Raw genomic sequence first — 13,749 nt, 5'->3', positions numbered from 1 at the left:
GAGGTGTCCCGGTCAAGGATATCTGCTGAGGTTGGGGAGTCTGCAGCCATGGATGCAGAGAGTGAACCCGGTCTCCGAAGAGCTGTTCACCCAATGTTTCCTCTCCTTCCAGCAACATGAGCATGGTGGACTGCCCGGCACAGAAGACATCTTGGCTACTTCCTGCACAACGGCGACAGATGTGCATAATGGTTCCATGGTCAGAGACCACCTCAACCTTAATTGATTGGTGAACCTATTCTATTCATGCAGATAGTAGGGTTGGTATGAAGAGCCCTGATGCCCACGTGGGTTCCATGTGCAAATCATTGCATCCAAAGGAACTCTGCCACACGGTGAAAGCTGCACACCCGGTCCAACTCATGCCCCTTTTTCCTCAAGGAAAGTGCTGAAGGTGTTGACCTTTGAACACACAGCGGTTGCCACTTCCCTGATGCATGTGGCACCGCAGACTGCCTGGTGTAGTGGCTGATTCATGTGGGCACCGCAGACTGATGCATGTGGGCACCGCAGACTGCTGCACGTGGGCACCGCAGACCGATGCACGTGGGCACCGCAGACTGATGCACGTGAGCACCGCAGACTGATGCATGTGGGCACCGCTAACTGCCTGGTGTAGTGGCTGATTCCGTGGGTTCCCTGGAAGGATGGAGCAGCCGAAAAGCTTCCTGCTGTTGCAACCTTCACTCCTGTCGGAAGAGGTGCCAGCGATCCAGGTGTGTACAGATCATCGTGTGCCAGATGGCACAGCTCTGTGGCAACCTGTTTTTGTGACGTGGAGAGGCGGATGTGGCCAAGGTCAGTTTATCACAAACATCATCCTAATGCCTCTTAAAGGGAAACAGTTGGCTTAATGAAGATCTTGTCTGTATGATTTATCTTGTATTTTCACGTTCCCTTTGCAGCTTTTCCTCCCATGCATTGATTGGTTTTGCTGGGTTGGCCTCTATCTTTGAGTTGCTTTCTCCAACACTTTTCTTCATTATTCTTGTGTATTGCTGACCTTGCCATTGTACCTCACTAGCCATCCGCTACACAGTGACCTTCAATTCTGACATCTCCAATCCCCCTTTACAGTTTCCCATCCAATAACAGTAAAATGCAAGTGGCCTCTTCAAACAAGGTTAGGAGTCTGTATTTCAATGGCCCTACCCCAATGCAAATTGCTCCATCCTCTTGTCTTAGTCTTAGTTCTTATCTATCTAATCGTAGCCAGAGAATCACCTGTAACAGCTTCTCTTCCAGCCCCCGCATCGTTACCTCTGGTGTCCTCCAAGGATCTATCTTTGCGCCCCTCCTATTTCTCATCTGCATGTTGCCCCTTGGTGACATCATCCAAAAGCACGGTGTCAGTTTTCACATATTCGTTGACGACATCCAGCTCTTCCTCACCCCCACTTCTCTCGACCCCTCCACAGTCTCTAAATTGTCAGACTGCTTGTCCGACATGCAGTACTGGATGAGCAGAAATTTTCTCTAGTTGAATATTGGGAAGACCGAAGCCATTGTTTTCGGTCCCTGCCACAAACTCCGTTCCCTAGCCACTGACTCCATCCCTCGCCCCAATTTCTGTCTGAGGCTGAACCAGACTGTTCGCAACCTTGGTGTCACATCTGACCCTGAAATGAGCTTTCGACCACATATCCGCAGCATAACTAAGACCGCCTATTTCCATCCCCGTAGCATCGCCCGTCTCCGCCCCTGCCTCAACTCATCTGCTGCTGAAGCCCTCATCCATGCCTTTGTTACCTCTGGACTTGACTATTCCAATGCACTTCTGGCTGGCCTCCCACATTCTACCCTACGTAAACTAGAGGTGATCCAAAACTCCACAGCCCATGTCCTAACTCGCACCAAGTCCCGCTCATCCATCACCCCTGTGCTTGCTGACCCACAATGGCTTCCAATTAAGCATCAACTCGATTTCAAAATTCTCATCCTTATTTTCAAATCCCTCCATGGCCTCGCCCCTCCCTATCTCGGTAATCTCCTCCAGCCCCACAACCCCCCGAGATATCTGCGCTCCTCTAATTCTGCCCTCCTGAGCATCCCTGATTGTAATCGCTCAACCTTTGGTGGCCATGCCTTCTGTTGCCTGGTCCCAAGCTCTGGAACTCCCTCCCTAAACTCCTCTGCCTCCCTACCTTTCTTTCCTCCTTCAAGACGCTCCTTAAAACATATCTCTTTGACCAAGCTTTTGGTCACCTGCGCTAATTTCTACTTATGTGGCTCGGTGTCAAATTTTTATCTCATAATAGTCATGTGAAGCGCCTTAAGCTGTTGCACCACATTAAAAGCGCTATATAAATACAAGTTGTTGTTGTAGTCCTGCAATTAGAAAAAGAGCTATGAGAGAGGGCAGAGGGAAAACAGTGATACATTCAGGGAGCTGCACACTTTGTGTATCAATCCAATGTAGTGTGTTCCTGGCCAGAACTACGGTGAATAAATTGGCTGGTTTGGGAGGTGTCTCACTGTGCATATACTATAGCAAATGTAGTGTGGGTGAGGTCAGCAACTCGGTTCTTCCCATTCAGTGAATTCCTTCAGTAACTCAGCAGTATAATGGTTAATGTCATAATTCCACTCTCCATGGAGTAGCAGCAGGAGATAAGAAGCTGTTCAAGGCTGACTTGAAGTCACATTAGTGACAGTCGAAGGCAGAGCTAATAATCCCTGCTCTAGTCGTGATTCACTTATTCTTGTCAGTCACCCTCCTTACATTGCTGAGCGATCTGGACGCCTTATTCATCAATTTAGTCAACTCTTGTCATGCCTGGTGACGCTGGCACTTCTGGAGTAGAGTGGGGTATGGGTTTCAAGCGATATGGATCACAGGTGGCCAAATGGAGTTGAAGTGCAGATCAGCCATGATCTGATTGAATGGCAGAACAGGCTTGAGGGGCTGAATGGCCTGCTCCTGTTCCTATATTGTTTCCACATATATTTCCCTCCGATCTCACACTACTTGGAGCAGTGTCATAGAAACATAGAAATTTACAGCGCAGAAGGAGGCCATTCCGGCCCATTGTGACCACGCCGGCCCTTGATCAGCAGCCCTAAAGGTTACATATAAACCTATGAATAATGACGGAAAGGCAAAGAGCACCCAGCCCAACCAGTCCGCCTCAGCACAACTGCGGCACCCCTTATACTAAAACATTCTACACTCCACCCCAACCGGAGCCATGCGATCTCCTGGGAGAGGCAAAAAAACAGATAAAAACCCAGGCCAATTTAGGGAGGAAATATCTGGGAAAATTTCTCTCGACCCATCCAGGCGACCAGAGCCTGATTATCAAACCGGCTTTCTCTTCGCTCTCCTCGATGTTAACTTTCCAAATTAAGTGTACAGACAAGTTCTGCTTTTGAATGAGCTTTCAAACTGCATTAACTTCCTTGTAAGGTCTATAAAACAATGCTTAAAGCTCGATTGGATCACACTCTTGGAAGAAACCCAGGGAGATTGTAATTTAGACAGAGTATCCAACAGTGCTGACAAATTAAAACATAAGCACAATTAATTCCAGTGTAAGACACAAGACAGTCATTTCCAGGCTGTGCTGTACTACAAAGAACACATAAGACTGGTACCAAGGATGAGTCATCTATTGAGGCAACTGCCCAGAGCTGAATAGGGTCGCTTGTAATTTTAGATTGATAACCAGCAACTATGCTTGACTACATTAGGGAGTTCGGGAGCTCTTTAACAGCTTTGTATTATTTGAGGTGTTTGATGCATAATCCATTGCCTGTGTCAGGACGTTCTTGGCCGAGCGAATTGTCCACAGTCCATGGATTGAACAAACTTGATGGGATGGCTGCTCATTTGTTACTCTATGTTTTATAGAATGTTTTAGGTGTCAGTCGTGGCTCAGTGGGCAGCACACTAACCTTTCAGTCGGAAGTTTGTGGGTTTAAGTCCCACTCCAGAGACTTGAGCACAAAATCAAGGCTGACACTCCAGTGCAGTGCTGAGGGAGTGCTGCACTGTCGGGGGCGCCGCACTGTCGGGGGCGCCGCACTGTCGGGGGGGGGCCGCACTGTTTGGGGCGCCGCACTGTCGGGGGCGCCGCACTGTCGGGGGGGCGCCGCACTGTCGGGGGCGCCGCACTGTCGGGGGCGCCGCACTGTCGGGGGCGCCGCACTGTCGGGGGGGGCCGCACTGTCGGGGGGGGGCCGCACTGTTTGGGGCGCGGCACTGTCGGGGGCGCCGCACTGTTTGGGGCGCCGCACTGTCGGGGGGGGGCCGCACTGTCGGGGGCGCCGCACTGTTTGGGGCGCCGCACTGTCGGGGGGGGGCCGCACTGTTTGGGGCGCGGCACTGTCGGGGGCGCCGCACTGTCGGGGGCGCCGCACTGTCGGGGGCGCCGCACTGTCGGGGGGGGGGCGCACTGTTTGGGGCGCCGCACTGTCGGGGGCGCCGCACTGTTTGGGGCGCCGCACTGTCGGGGGGGGGGCCGCACTGTTTGGGGCGCCGCACTGTCGGGGGCGCCGCACTGTCGGGGGGGGGGCGCACTGTCGGGGGGGGGGCGCACTGTTTGGGGCGCCGCACTGTTTGGGGCGCCGCACTGTCGGGGGGGGGGCCGCACTGTTTGGGGCGCCGCACTGTCGGGGGCGCCGCACTGTCGGGGGGGGGCGCACTGTCGGGGGCGCCGCACTGTTTGGGGCGCCGCACTGTCGGGGGCGCCGCACTGTCGGGGGGGGGCGCACTGTCGGGGGCGCCGCACTGTTTGGGGCGCCGCACTGTCGGGGGGGGGGCCGCACTGTTTGGGGCGCCGCACTGTCGGGGGCGCCGCACTGTCGGGGGGGGCCACACTGTCGGGGGGGGCCGCACTGTCGGGGGGGGCCACACTGTTTGGGGCGCCGCACTGTCGGGGGGGGGCCGCACTGTCGGGGGCGCCGCACTGTCGGGGGGGGCCACACTGTCGGGGGGGGCCGCACTGTCGGGGGGGGCCGCACTGTTTGGGGCGCCGCACTGTCGGGGGGGGCCGCACTGTTTGGGGCGCCGCACTGTCGGGGGGGGGCCGCACTGTCGGGGGCGCCGCACTGTCGGGGGGGGCCACACTGTCGGGGGGGGCCGCACTGTCGGGGGCGCCGCACTGTCGGGGGGGGGCCGCACTGTCGGGGGCGCCGCACTGTCGGGGGCGCCGCACTGTCGGGGGGGGGCCGCACTGTCGGGGGCGCCGCACTGTCGGGGGCGCCGCACTGTCGGGGGCGCCGCACTGTCGGGGGGGGGCCGCACTGTCGGGGGGGGGCCGCACTGTCGGGGGGGCGCCGCACTGTCGGGGGGGGGCCGCACTGTCGGGGGCGCCGCACTGTCGGGGGGGGCCGCACTGTCGGGGGCGCCGCACTGTCGGGGGGGGCCGCACTGTCGGGGGGGGGCCGCACTGTCGGGGGCGCCGCACTGTCGGGGGCGCCGCACTGTCGGGGGCGCCGCACTGTCGGGGGCGCCGCACTGTCGGGGGGGCCGCACTGTCGGGGGGGGCCGCACTGTCGGGGGCGCCGCACTGTCGGGGGGGCCGCACTGTTTGGGGCGCCGCACTGTCGGGGGGGGCCGCACTGTCGGGGGCGCCGCACTGTCGGGGGCGCCGCACTGTCGGGGGCGCCGCACTGTCTGGGGGGGGGCCGTACTGTCGGGGGGGGGCCGCACTGTCGGGGGGGGGCCGCACTGTCGGGGGGGGGGCCGCACTGTCGGGGGGGGGCCGCACTGTCGGGGGGGGGCCGCACTGTCGGGGGCGCCGCACTGTCGGGGGGGGGGCGCACTGTCTGGGGCGCCGCACTGTCGGGGGGGGGGCGCACTGTCGGGGGCGCCGCACTGTTTGGGGCGCCGCACTGTCGGGGGCGCCGCACTGTCGGGGGGGGGCGCACTGTCGGGGGCGCCGCACTGTTTGGGGCGCCGCACTGTCGGGGGGGGGGCCGCACTGTTTGGGGCGCCGCACTGTCGGGGGCGCCGCACTGTCGGGGGGGGCCACACTGTCGGGGGGGGCCGCACTGTCGGGGGGGGCCACACTGTTTGGGGCGCCGCACTGTCGGGGGGGGGCCGCACTGTCGGGGGCGCCGCACTGTCGGGGGGGGCCACACTGTCGGGGGGGGCCGCACTGTCGGGGGGGGCCGCACTGTTTGGGGCGCCGCACTGTCGGGGGGGGCCGCACTGTTTGGGGCGCCGCACTGTCGGGGGGGGGCCGCACTGTCGGGGGCGCCGCACTGTCGGGGGGGGCCACACTGTCGGGGGGGGCCGCACTGTCGGGGGCGCCGCACTGTCGGGGGGGGGCCGCACTGTCGGGGGCGCCGCACTGTCGGGGGCGCCGCACTGTCGGGGGGGGGCCGCACTGTCGGGGGCGCCGCACTGTCGGGGGCGCCGCACTGTCGGGGGCGCCGCACTGTCGGGGGGGGGCCGCACTGTCGGGGGGGGGCCGCACTGTCGGGGGGGCGCCGCACTGTCGGGGGGGGGCCGCACTGTCGGGGGCGCCGCACTGTCGGGGGGGGCCGCACTGTCGGGGGCGCCGCACTGTCGGGGGGGGCCGCACTGTCGGGGGGGGGCCGTACTGTCGGGGGCGCCGCACTGTCGGGGGCGCCGCACTGTCGGGGGCGCCGCACTGTCGGGGGCGCCGCACTGTCGGGGGGGCCGCACTGTCGGGGGGGGCCGCACTGTCGGGGGCGCCGCACTGTCGGGGGGGCCGCACTGTTTGGGGCGCCGCACTGTCGGGGGGGGCCGCACTGTCGGGGGCGCCGCACTGTCGGGGGGGGCCGCACTGTCGGGGGCGCCGCACTGTCGGGGGGGCCGCACTGTTTGGGGCGCCGCACTGTCGGGGGGGGCCGCACTGTCGGGGGCGCCGCACTGTCGGGGGCGCCGCACTGTCGGGGGCGCCGCACTGTCTGGGGGGGGGCCGTACTGTCGGGGGGGGGCCGCACTGTCGGGGGGGGGCCGCACTGTCGGGGGGGGGGCCGCACTGTCGGGGGGGGGCCGCACTGTCGGGGGGGGGCCGCACTGTCGGGGGCGCCGCACTGTCGGGGGGGGGGCGCACTGTCTGGGGCGCCGCACTGTCGGGGGGGGCCGCACTGTCGGGGGGGGGCCGCACTGTCAGGGGCGCCGCACTGTCGGGGGGGGCCGCACTGTCGGGGGGGGGCCGCACTGTCAGGGGCGCCGCACTGTCGGGGGGGGCCGCACTGTCGGGGGGGGCCGCACTGTCGGGGGGTGCCACACTGTCGGGGGGTGCCACACTGTTGGGGGGGGGGCGCACTGTCAGGAGAGCTGCACTTTGGGGGTGCTGTTTTTCAGATGAGACATTAAACCGAGTCTGCCCCCTCAGGTAGACGTTAAAAATGCCATGGCACTATTCGAAGAAGAGCAGGGTAGTTGTCCCGGTGTTCTGGCCAATATTTATCCCTCAAACATCATTAAAACAGATTGGGCTCAATTTTCCTCTTTGCCAATCTTTGCCGGCTGATTTTTTTTGTGTCCAATTGCTCCAAATAAAGCTGGAACTTTCGCCAAAGTAAAATTTCATTTTGGCGCTGCGGTACCCGAAGTTAAATCTGGGGGTGGAGCTTCCATCTGCGCCAAAAGCTGAGGTTGCCAGGGTTATGAGAGGCACACTGAGGGGGGAAGCTCCCCCTACCTGCGAGTTGAAGTTCCTTGGGGTGGGGGGGGCTGGAGATTGCAGTGGGACCGGGAGGGGGGGAAGCCAATCGGCCTGGGGAGGCCCAACACTAGAGCAAGTAATCGTTAATGTAAAGCGATGGAAGGAACGTACTTTAACATGATCATTATAAACTATCTTTATGAACAAGACTAAACTGCAAAGAAACAGCCCCGATAAGGACCTCAGCGTCGATTTCCGTAACTTACCGTCGGCTTTTTCTGATCGGTATTTAAGGCCCCCTGCGCCACCTTTAAAAAATCGTGTTGAGGAAAATAGCTTTAACGGCCAAAAACGGCAGAGAAATCAGTTTCCACCCAAACCTGCGCCAAAAAATCCGTCGCTGACAGTCACCACCGGTGTACAAAGTTTGAGGAAAGTTGCAAAATCTAGATTGCTCAAAAAAAATCAGCGGACGCCAAAAAAACGGCTCCCAGTGGTGGCAAAAATTATCTGGTCATTATTTCATTGCTATTGTGGGACCTTGTTGTGCCGTGTTCCATTGACTACACTTCAAAAGTACTTAATTGCCTGTAAAGTGCATTAGGACGTCCTGAGATCCAGAAAGGCGCTACAGAAATGCAAGTCTTTCTTTTGTTTTGTCCTTATCTGTTTTTTGTCAAGTGCTTGCAAGTTGTCCTTACAAGGAAGGTTTGTTCAATAAATATAGACTGTGCGGGGTAGACTGGTGAAGCTGTGTATGACAGGAGCATGTATTGGGAACTCTATGGAAAGCAGCAGGATCTGTTGGTCTCCATAATTGATATGTGCTCTAATCAAGAGAAGCTTTGCACTGTGTGCAATTTCATAAAATCCAACCTTACATTTACACAACTAGAGCATTAGAAATGGTGGAATAATTCCAAAGTGCTTTATAAGGGACTTAACATTACTATTTAGGCTTATGCGGCTTGAAGTCATGTTACTGAAAGGCATATTTTGTATATTTTCATATTAACACATGCTACCTAATAAAGTCATCATGTATTCAGAGTACACTTAAAAACAATCGCATTATCATACTGCTAAAGTGACCTGGCTCAGTGGGTGGCATTCCTGTCAGCGGGTGAATGCTTCAAGGCCTACCTACTTGAGTTTGAGCACATAATCTGAGTTGACACTTCAGTGCAGTACTGAGGGTGTGTTGCACTGTGATGGGACTTTAAATTGAGATTTTGTCTGCCTGATTAGGTGGCTATAAAAGAAGTGTGGGGAATTCTTTAAATCGTCCTTTCATCCAGTACCAACAATGTGTTATTTTGGGACCTTTTCTGGTGCAGATTGGTTGCTGTGTTTGTCTACATACCAACAGTGACTGCACTTCAAAAAGTCATTAATCACCCGTGACGCGCTTTGGGATGTCCTGAGGATGTGAACGCACTATATAAATACAAGTTCTTTATTTAAAATATTAGATAGTTGCTGAGGCATTGTCCTCTGGTAACCATCAGAAAAATATTACTGTAATAATTCATCATCATCATAGGCAGTCTCTCGGAATCGAGGAAGTTTTGCTTCCACTCTAAAAGTGAGTTCTCAGGTGACTGAACAGTCCAATACAGGAATTACAGTCTCTGTCACAGGTGGGACAGACAGTTGTTGAGGGAAAGCGTGGGTGGGACTGGTTTGCCGCACGCTCCTTCCGCTGCCTGCGCTTGCTTTCTGCATGCTCTCGGCGATGAGACTCGAGGTGCTCAGCGCCCTCCCGGATGCACTTCCTCCACTTTGGGCGGTCTTTGGCCAGGGACTCCCAGGTGTCGGTGGGGAAGTTGCTTTATCAGGGAGGCTTTGAGGGTGTCCTTGAAACGTTTCCTGAAATAATTAAGTTAATGGTTAATCTACAATGATATTGAAGTCGGGACTTCAAAACCAAGTGTAATTTTGAGGTAAAGTGGATTAGAAGGTCGGGATAATTGGAACATGGTGGCAGATGTAATTCATTTTACAACAGCCATTTATATAGCATCTTTAACAGTAAAATGTCCCACGGTGCTTCACAGGAACGTTAGCAGCCAAAATTTAACATCAAACCACGTAAAGATATATTAGGGTAAATGACGTAAAGCTTAGTCAAAGATGTAGGTTTTAATGAGTGACTTAAGGGAGGAAAGCGAGGCAGAGAAGTTTAGGGAGTAAAGTTTTGCAGACAGGAAGTGCATGGAGACATACGATTTTTTAATATATTATTGATAATACTTGTCAGATGTTCTGCACTGGCAGCATCTCACAAACAGCAGTGAGGTGAATGAGCAGTGCATCTTGTTTTTTTAGTAGTGATGGTTGAGAGAGGAATATTGATCAGGACTCCGGGAGAAGTTCCTGCTGTTAGTGTCTTTAACGTCCACCTGAGGCGCTGGAACAGACAGGCTGCACTCGGTTGAACAGGGCCAATTTAACCTATTTCCACCTCCGTAACATCGCCCGTCTCCGCCCCTGCCTCTGCTCATCTGCTGCTGAAACCCTCTTCAATGCCTTTGTTCTAGACTTGACTACTCCAACGCACTCCTGGCTGGCCTCCCACATTCTACCCTACGTAAACTGGAGGTTATGAAAACTCGTCAGCTTAACTCGCACCAAGTCCCGCTCACCCATCACCCCTGTGCTCATTGACCTACATTGGCTCCCGGTTAAACAACGCCTCGATTTTAAAATTCTCATCCTTGTTTACAAATCCCTCCAAGGCCTTGTCCCTCCCTATCTCCTTCCATCTCACAACCCCCCCGAGATATCTGCATTCCTCAAATTCTGCCCTCTTGAACATCCCTCATTATAACTGCTCAACCATTGGTGGCCGTGCCTTCAGCTGCCTGGGCCCTAAGCTCTGGAACTCCCTCCCTAAACCGCTCTGCCTCTCTACCTCTCTTTCCTCCTTTATGACGTTCCTTAAAACCTATCTCTTTGACCAAGCTTTTGGCCACCTGCAGTAATTTCTTCTTGTGTGGCTCGTTGTCAAATGTATTCATTTATTTATTGTCTTATAACACTCCTGTGAAGCGCCTTGGGACATTTCACCATGTTAAAGGCGCTATATTAATACAAGTTGTTGTGTTTGGTTTTGGGGTAGAGAGCCTCATCCACCAGCGTGTGGCCAAATTCCAGATGTGTGCTCTTTGTGGGCCAGGCCTCCGAGCAGGAGCTTAAACGCCTGACCCAAGAGACAGCATCCCTCACAACGCAGCACTCCCTCATTGGTGCACCGCAGCGTCGACTCGATTGTGAACTCAAACACTGACATGGACTTTAACCCACAATCTTCTGACCCGCCCAGCAGAGTGCAATTGTTATGTCAACTACAGAAAGACACCAAGAATGGTTTAAGGATCTGTTGAATTTATACAGTAGATGTTAGTTTTATTTAAAGTCAATCACTTATCTCAACCCTATTTACCTTGCCTTTGTAAGCGTAGAAAATGTGAGATTGATGTTTCCCTCTCGAGTTGCATGGAGTTAATAACCTGACTTGTGATCAGACTTTGCTGATCAGAAACTGCCTTTTCCCATTTCAGACAAGCCTTGCGCTTTGTATTGCTCCTCTTTTGGGAAAGAGTCCCCTGTGCTGATCGCCGAGAGAGTTCTGGATGGCACTCCCTGCGGGCCCTACGAGACCGACCTTTGTGTGAATGGCAAGTGTAAGGTGAGTCCCAGCCGTGAGTAACCCCGTTACACAACATACTCTGTCTTGCTCTTCCCTTAACATTAGGTTAATGAAAAAAGGACTGATTCATTGATGGGATGATATTAGATTACAGGTGAACATCGCATCAAATCCCTCCGTCTGCTACTTTATCAAAGGTTTCAGAATCATTTTTAAAGCCTCAGTGAAAAGACTCAACAAAGGAACTTCATAAAGACATGTTTATAGGTTAATATCAACCCATGGGCTGTTTCATAAAGTTGAGTGTTGTCATGGAGACCATTTCAGTTGTGTTCTGTCTCTCAGTTCAATGACGTATTCCAGGAATGTGTTTTCTGCTGTCACGGTGTGTGTCTCAGTTCCATTTGAGATCACATTGTGAACACAAACGAATCACAGTATTTAAGAAAACAATTCAGGGTAAATTTTCTGATTGGCCACTGGGAGAGCATGGCAGAACATCACGTATATCGTCCATAGTTATTGGTTACTACCTGTGGGCCGTGTACACTCCCATTGGCTGGGGCTTGCACCAGCACATTTACTCCATATAAAGGTTGGATCCAATCTTTTTTCAGATCAACCAATTAAAGAATGAAAATAGGCTTGTAATCCCAGTGGCAAATGACGCATTGACAGTTTCACAACTGTGGTGGTGTCAATGATGACACAATGGGGGGGTAGGCGGATAAGAACATAGCAACAGGAAGAGGGCATTCAACTCCTCGAGCCTGCTCCACCATGACTGATCTGTATCTTCACTGTATTTACCTGCTGTGGTTCTGTGTCCCTTAATACTCTTGCCGAACAAAAATCTATCTTAGTTTTGAACTTTTCATTTGATCCCCAGTATCCATAGCTTTTTTGGGGAGAGAGTTCCCAATTCCCACTGCCCTTTGTGTGAAGAAGTGCTTCTTGACATCACCCCTGAATTTCCTGGCTCTAATTTTAAGGTTATGCCCCTTGTTCTGGACTCTCTCACCAGAGGAACAGTTTCTCTCTATCCTATCAACTCCTTTAATCATCTTAAACACCTCAACTAGATCACCCCTTAATCTTCTTTACTTAGGGGAATACCAGCCTAGTCTACACAACCTGTCCTCATAATTTAACCCGTTTAGCCCCGTCTCATTCTGGGAAGATGAACCAGGGTTTCCTGCTCTCTGAAGTATATGGAAATAAATATTGGGAGGGATCTATCTGCATCTATAATGCCCAAAGTCAATATTACAGCTGCAATGTGTACTGTGAATGTATGTGGCTGTGTATTGGGGCTTTGTATAGTAACTGTGAACAGTGAGTGTGAGTGGTGAGTGTAAGCGGGGAGTGTGAACGGTGAACGTTAACAGAGAGCGGTGAGTGTGGATGGTGAGTGTGAACAGTGAGTGTGAATGATGAGCGGTGAGTGTGAATGGTGAGCGGTGAGTGTGAATGGAGAGCGGCGAGTGTGGGCAGCGAGTGTGAGTGGCAAGTGTGAGCATCGAGTGTTAATGGTGAGCAGTGTGTGTGAGTGGTGTGTGTAAATGGTTGTGAACGGTGAGTGTGAGCAGTGAGCGGTGAGTGTGAGCGGCGTGCGAATGGTGAGCAGTGAGTGTGAGCAGCGAGTGTGAATGGTGAGCAGTGAGTGTAAATGGTTGTGAGCGGTGAGTGTGAGCAGTGAGCGTCAGCGTAGTGTGCGAGCCACGAGTGTGAACAGTGAGCGCTGAGTGTGAACGGTGACCGACGAATGTGAATAGTGAGTGTGAACGGTGAGTGTGAGCAGAAATCGGCGACTGTGAATGGTCTGCGGTGTGTGTGAGCAGTGAGTGTGAGCAGCTAGTGTGAACAGTGAGCGGTGAGTGTGAGCCCTAAGTGTGAGTTCTGAGTTTGAGCGGTGAGTCTGAATGGTGAGCGGCGAGTGTGAACTGTGAGTGTGAGTCCTGAATGTGAGTGGTGAGTGTGAGCGGTGAGTTTGAGTGCGAATGGTGTGTGTGAGCCGCGGGTGTGAACAGTGAGCGGTGAGTGTGAGTGACGAGTGTGAGCGGTGAGGTTAAGCAACGAGTGTGAGAGGTGAGTGTGAGCCGCGAGTGTGAGCAGTGAGTGTGAGCGGTCAGCGTGAGTGGTAGCGTGAACTGTGAGCGCTGAGTGCGAGCGGCAAGTGTGTGCGGCGAATGCAGGCAGAGAGTGTGAACGGTGAGTGTGAGCGGGGAGCGGCGAGTGTGAGTTTGAGCGACGAGAGTGAGCGACGAGTGTGAGCGGTGAGTGTGAGCGGCGAGTGCGAGCATGAGCCATGAGCGTGAGCAGTGAGTGAGTGGCGAGTGTGAGCGGCAAATGTGAGCAGTGAGTAAGCGGCAACTGTGAGCGGCAACTGAGCGGTGAGTGTGAGCGTGAGTGTCAACAGCGAGTGTGAATGGTGAGCGCGAGCGGCAAGTGTGAGTGACGATCGTGAGCTGCGAGTGCGAGCAGTGAGTATGAACAGTTTGTGTGAGCAGT

At 55.0% G+C, this 13,749-nt stretch overlaps 1 protein-coding gene across 2 annotated transcripts in view; it reads left to right on the top strand.

Moving 5' to 3' along the window:
• Positions 1 to 13,749, top strand: part of adamts17 (ADAM metallopeptidase with thrombospondin type 1 motif, 17) — an 823,747-nt gene that overhangs the window by 465,213 nt on the left and 344,785 nt on the right. For both annotated transcript variants that reach the window (XR_011587458.1, XM_070858706.1), the window contains exon 13: positions 11,150 to 11,277. Coding sequence is in view for 1 of the 2 variants with exons in the window: in XM_070858706.1 (XP_070714807.1) it covers positions 11,150 to 11,277 (128 nt within the window). In the remaining variant the exon portion in view is untranslated. The remainder of the gene's footprint in view (positions 1 to 11,149; positions 11,278 to 13,749) is intronic.

Source organism: Pristiophorus japonicus, chromosome 17 (assembly GCF_044704955.1).
Source record: "Pristiophorus japonicus isolate sPriJap1 chromosome 17, sPriJap1.hap1, whole genome shotgun sequence".
NCBI classification, from domain to species: domain Eukaryota; kingdom Metazoa; phylum Chordata; class Chondrichthyes; family Pristiophoridae; genus Pristiophorus; species Pristiophorus japonicus.
The sequence above is the reverse complement of the archived record's forward strand: the minus strand, read 5'-3'. Positions and strand labels throughout refer to the sequence as shown.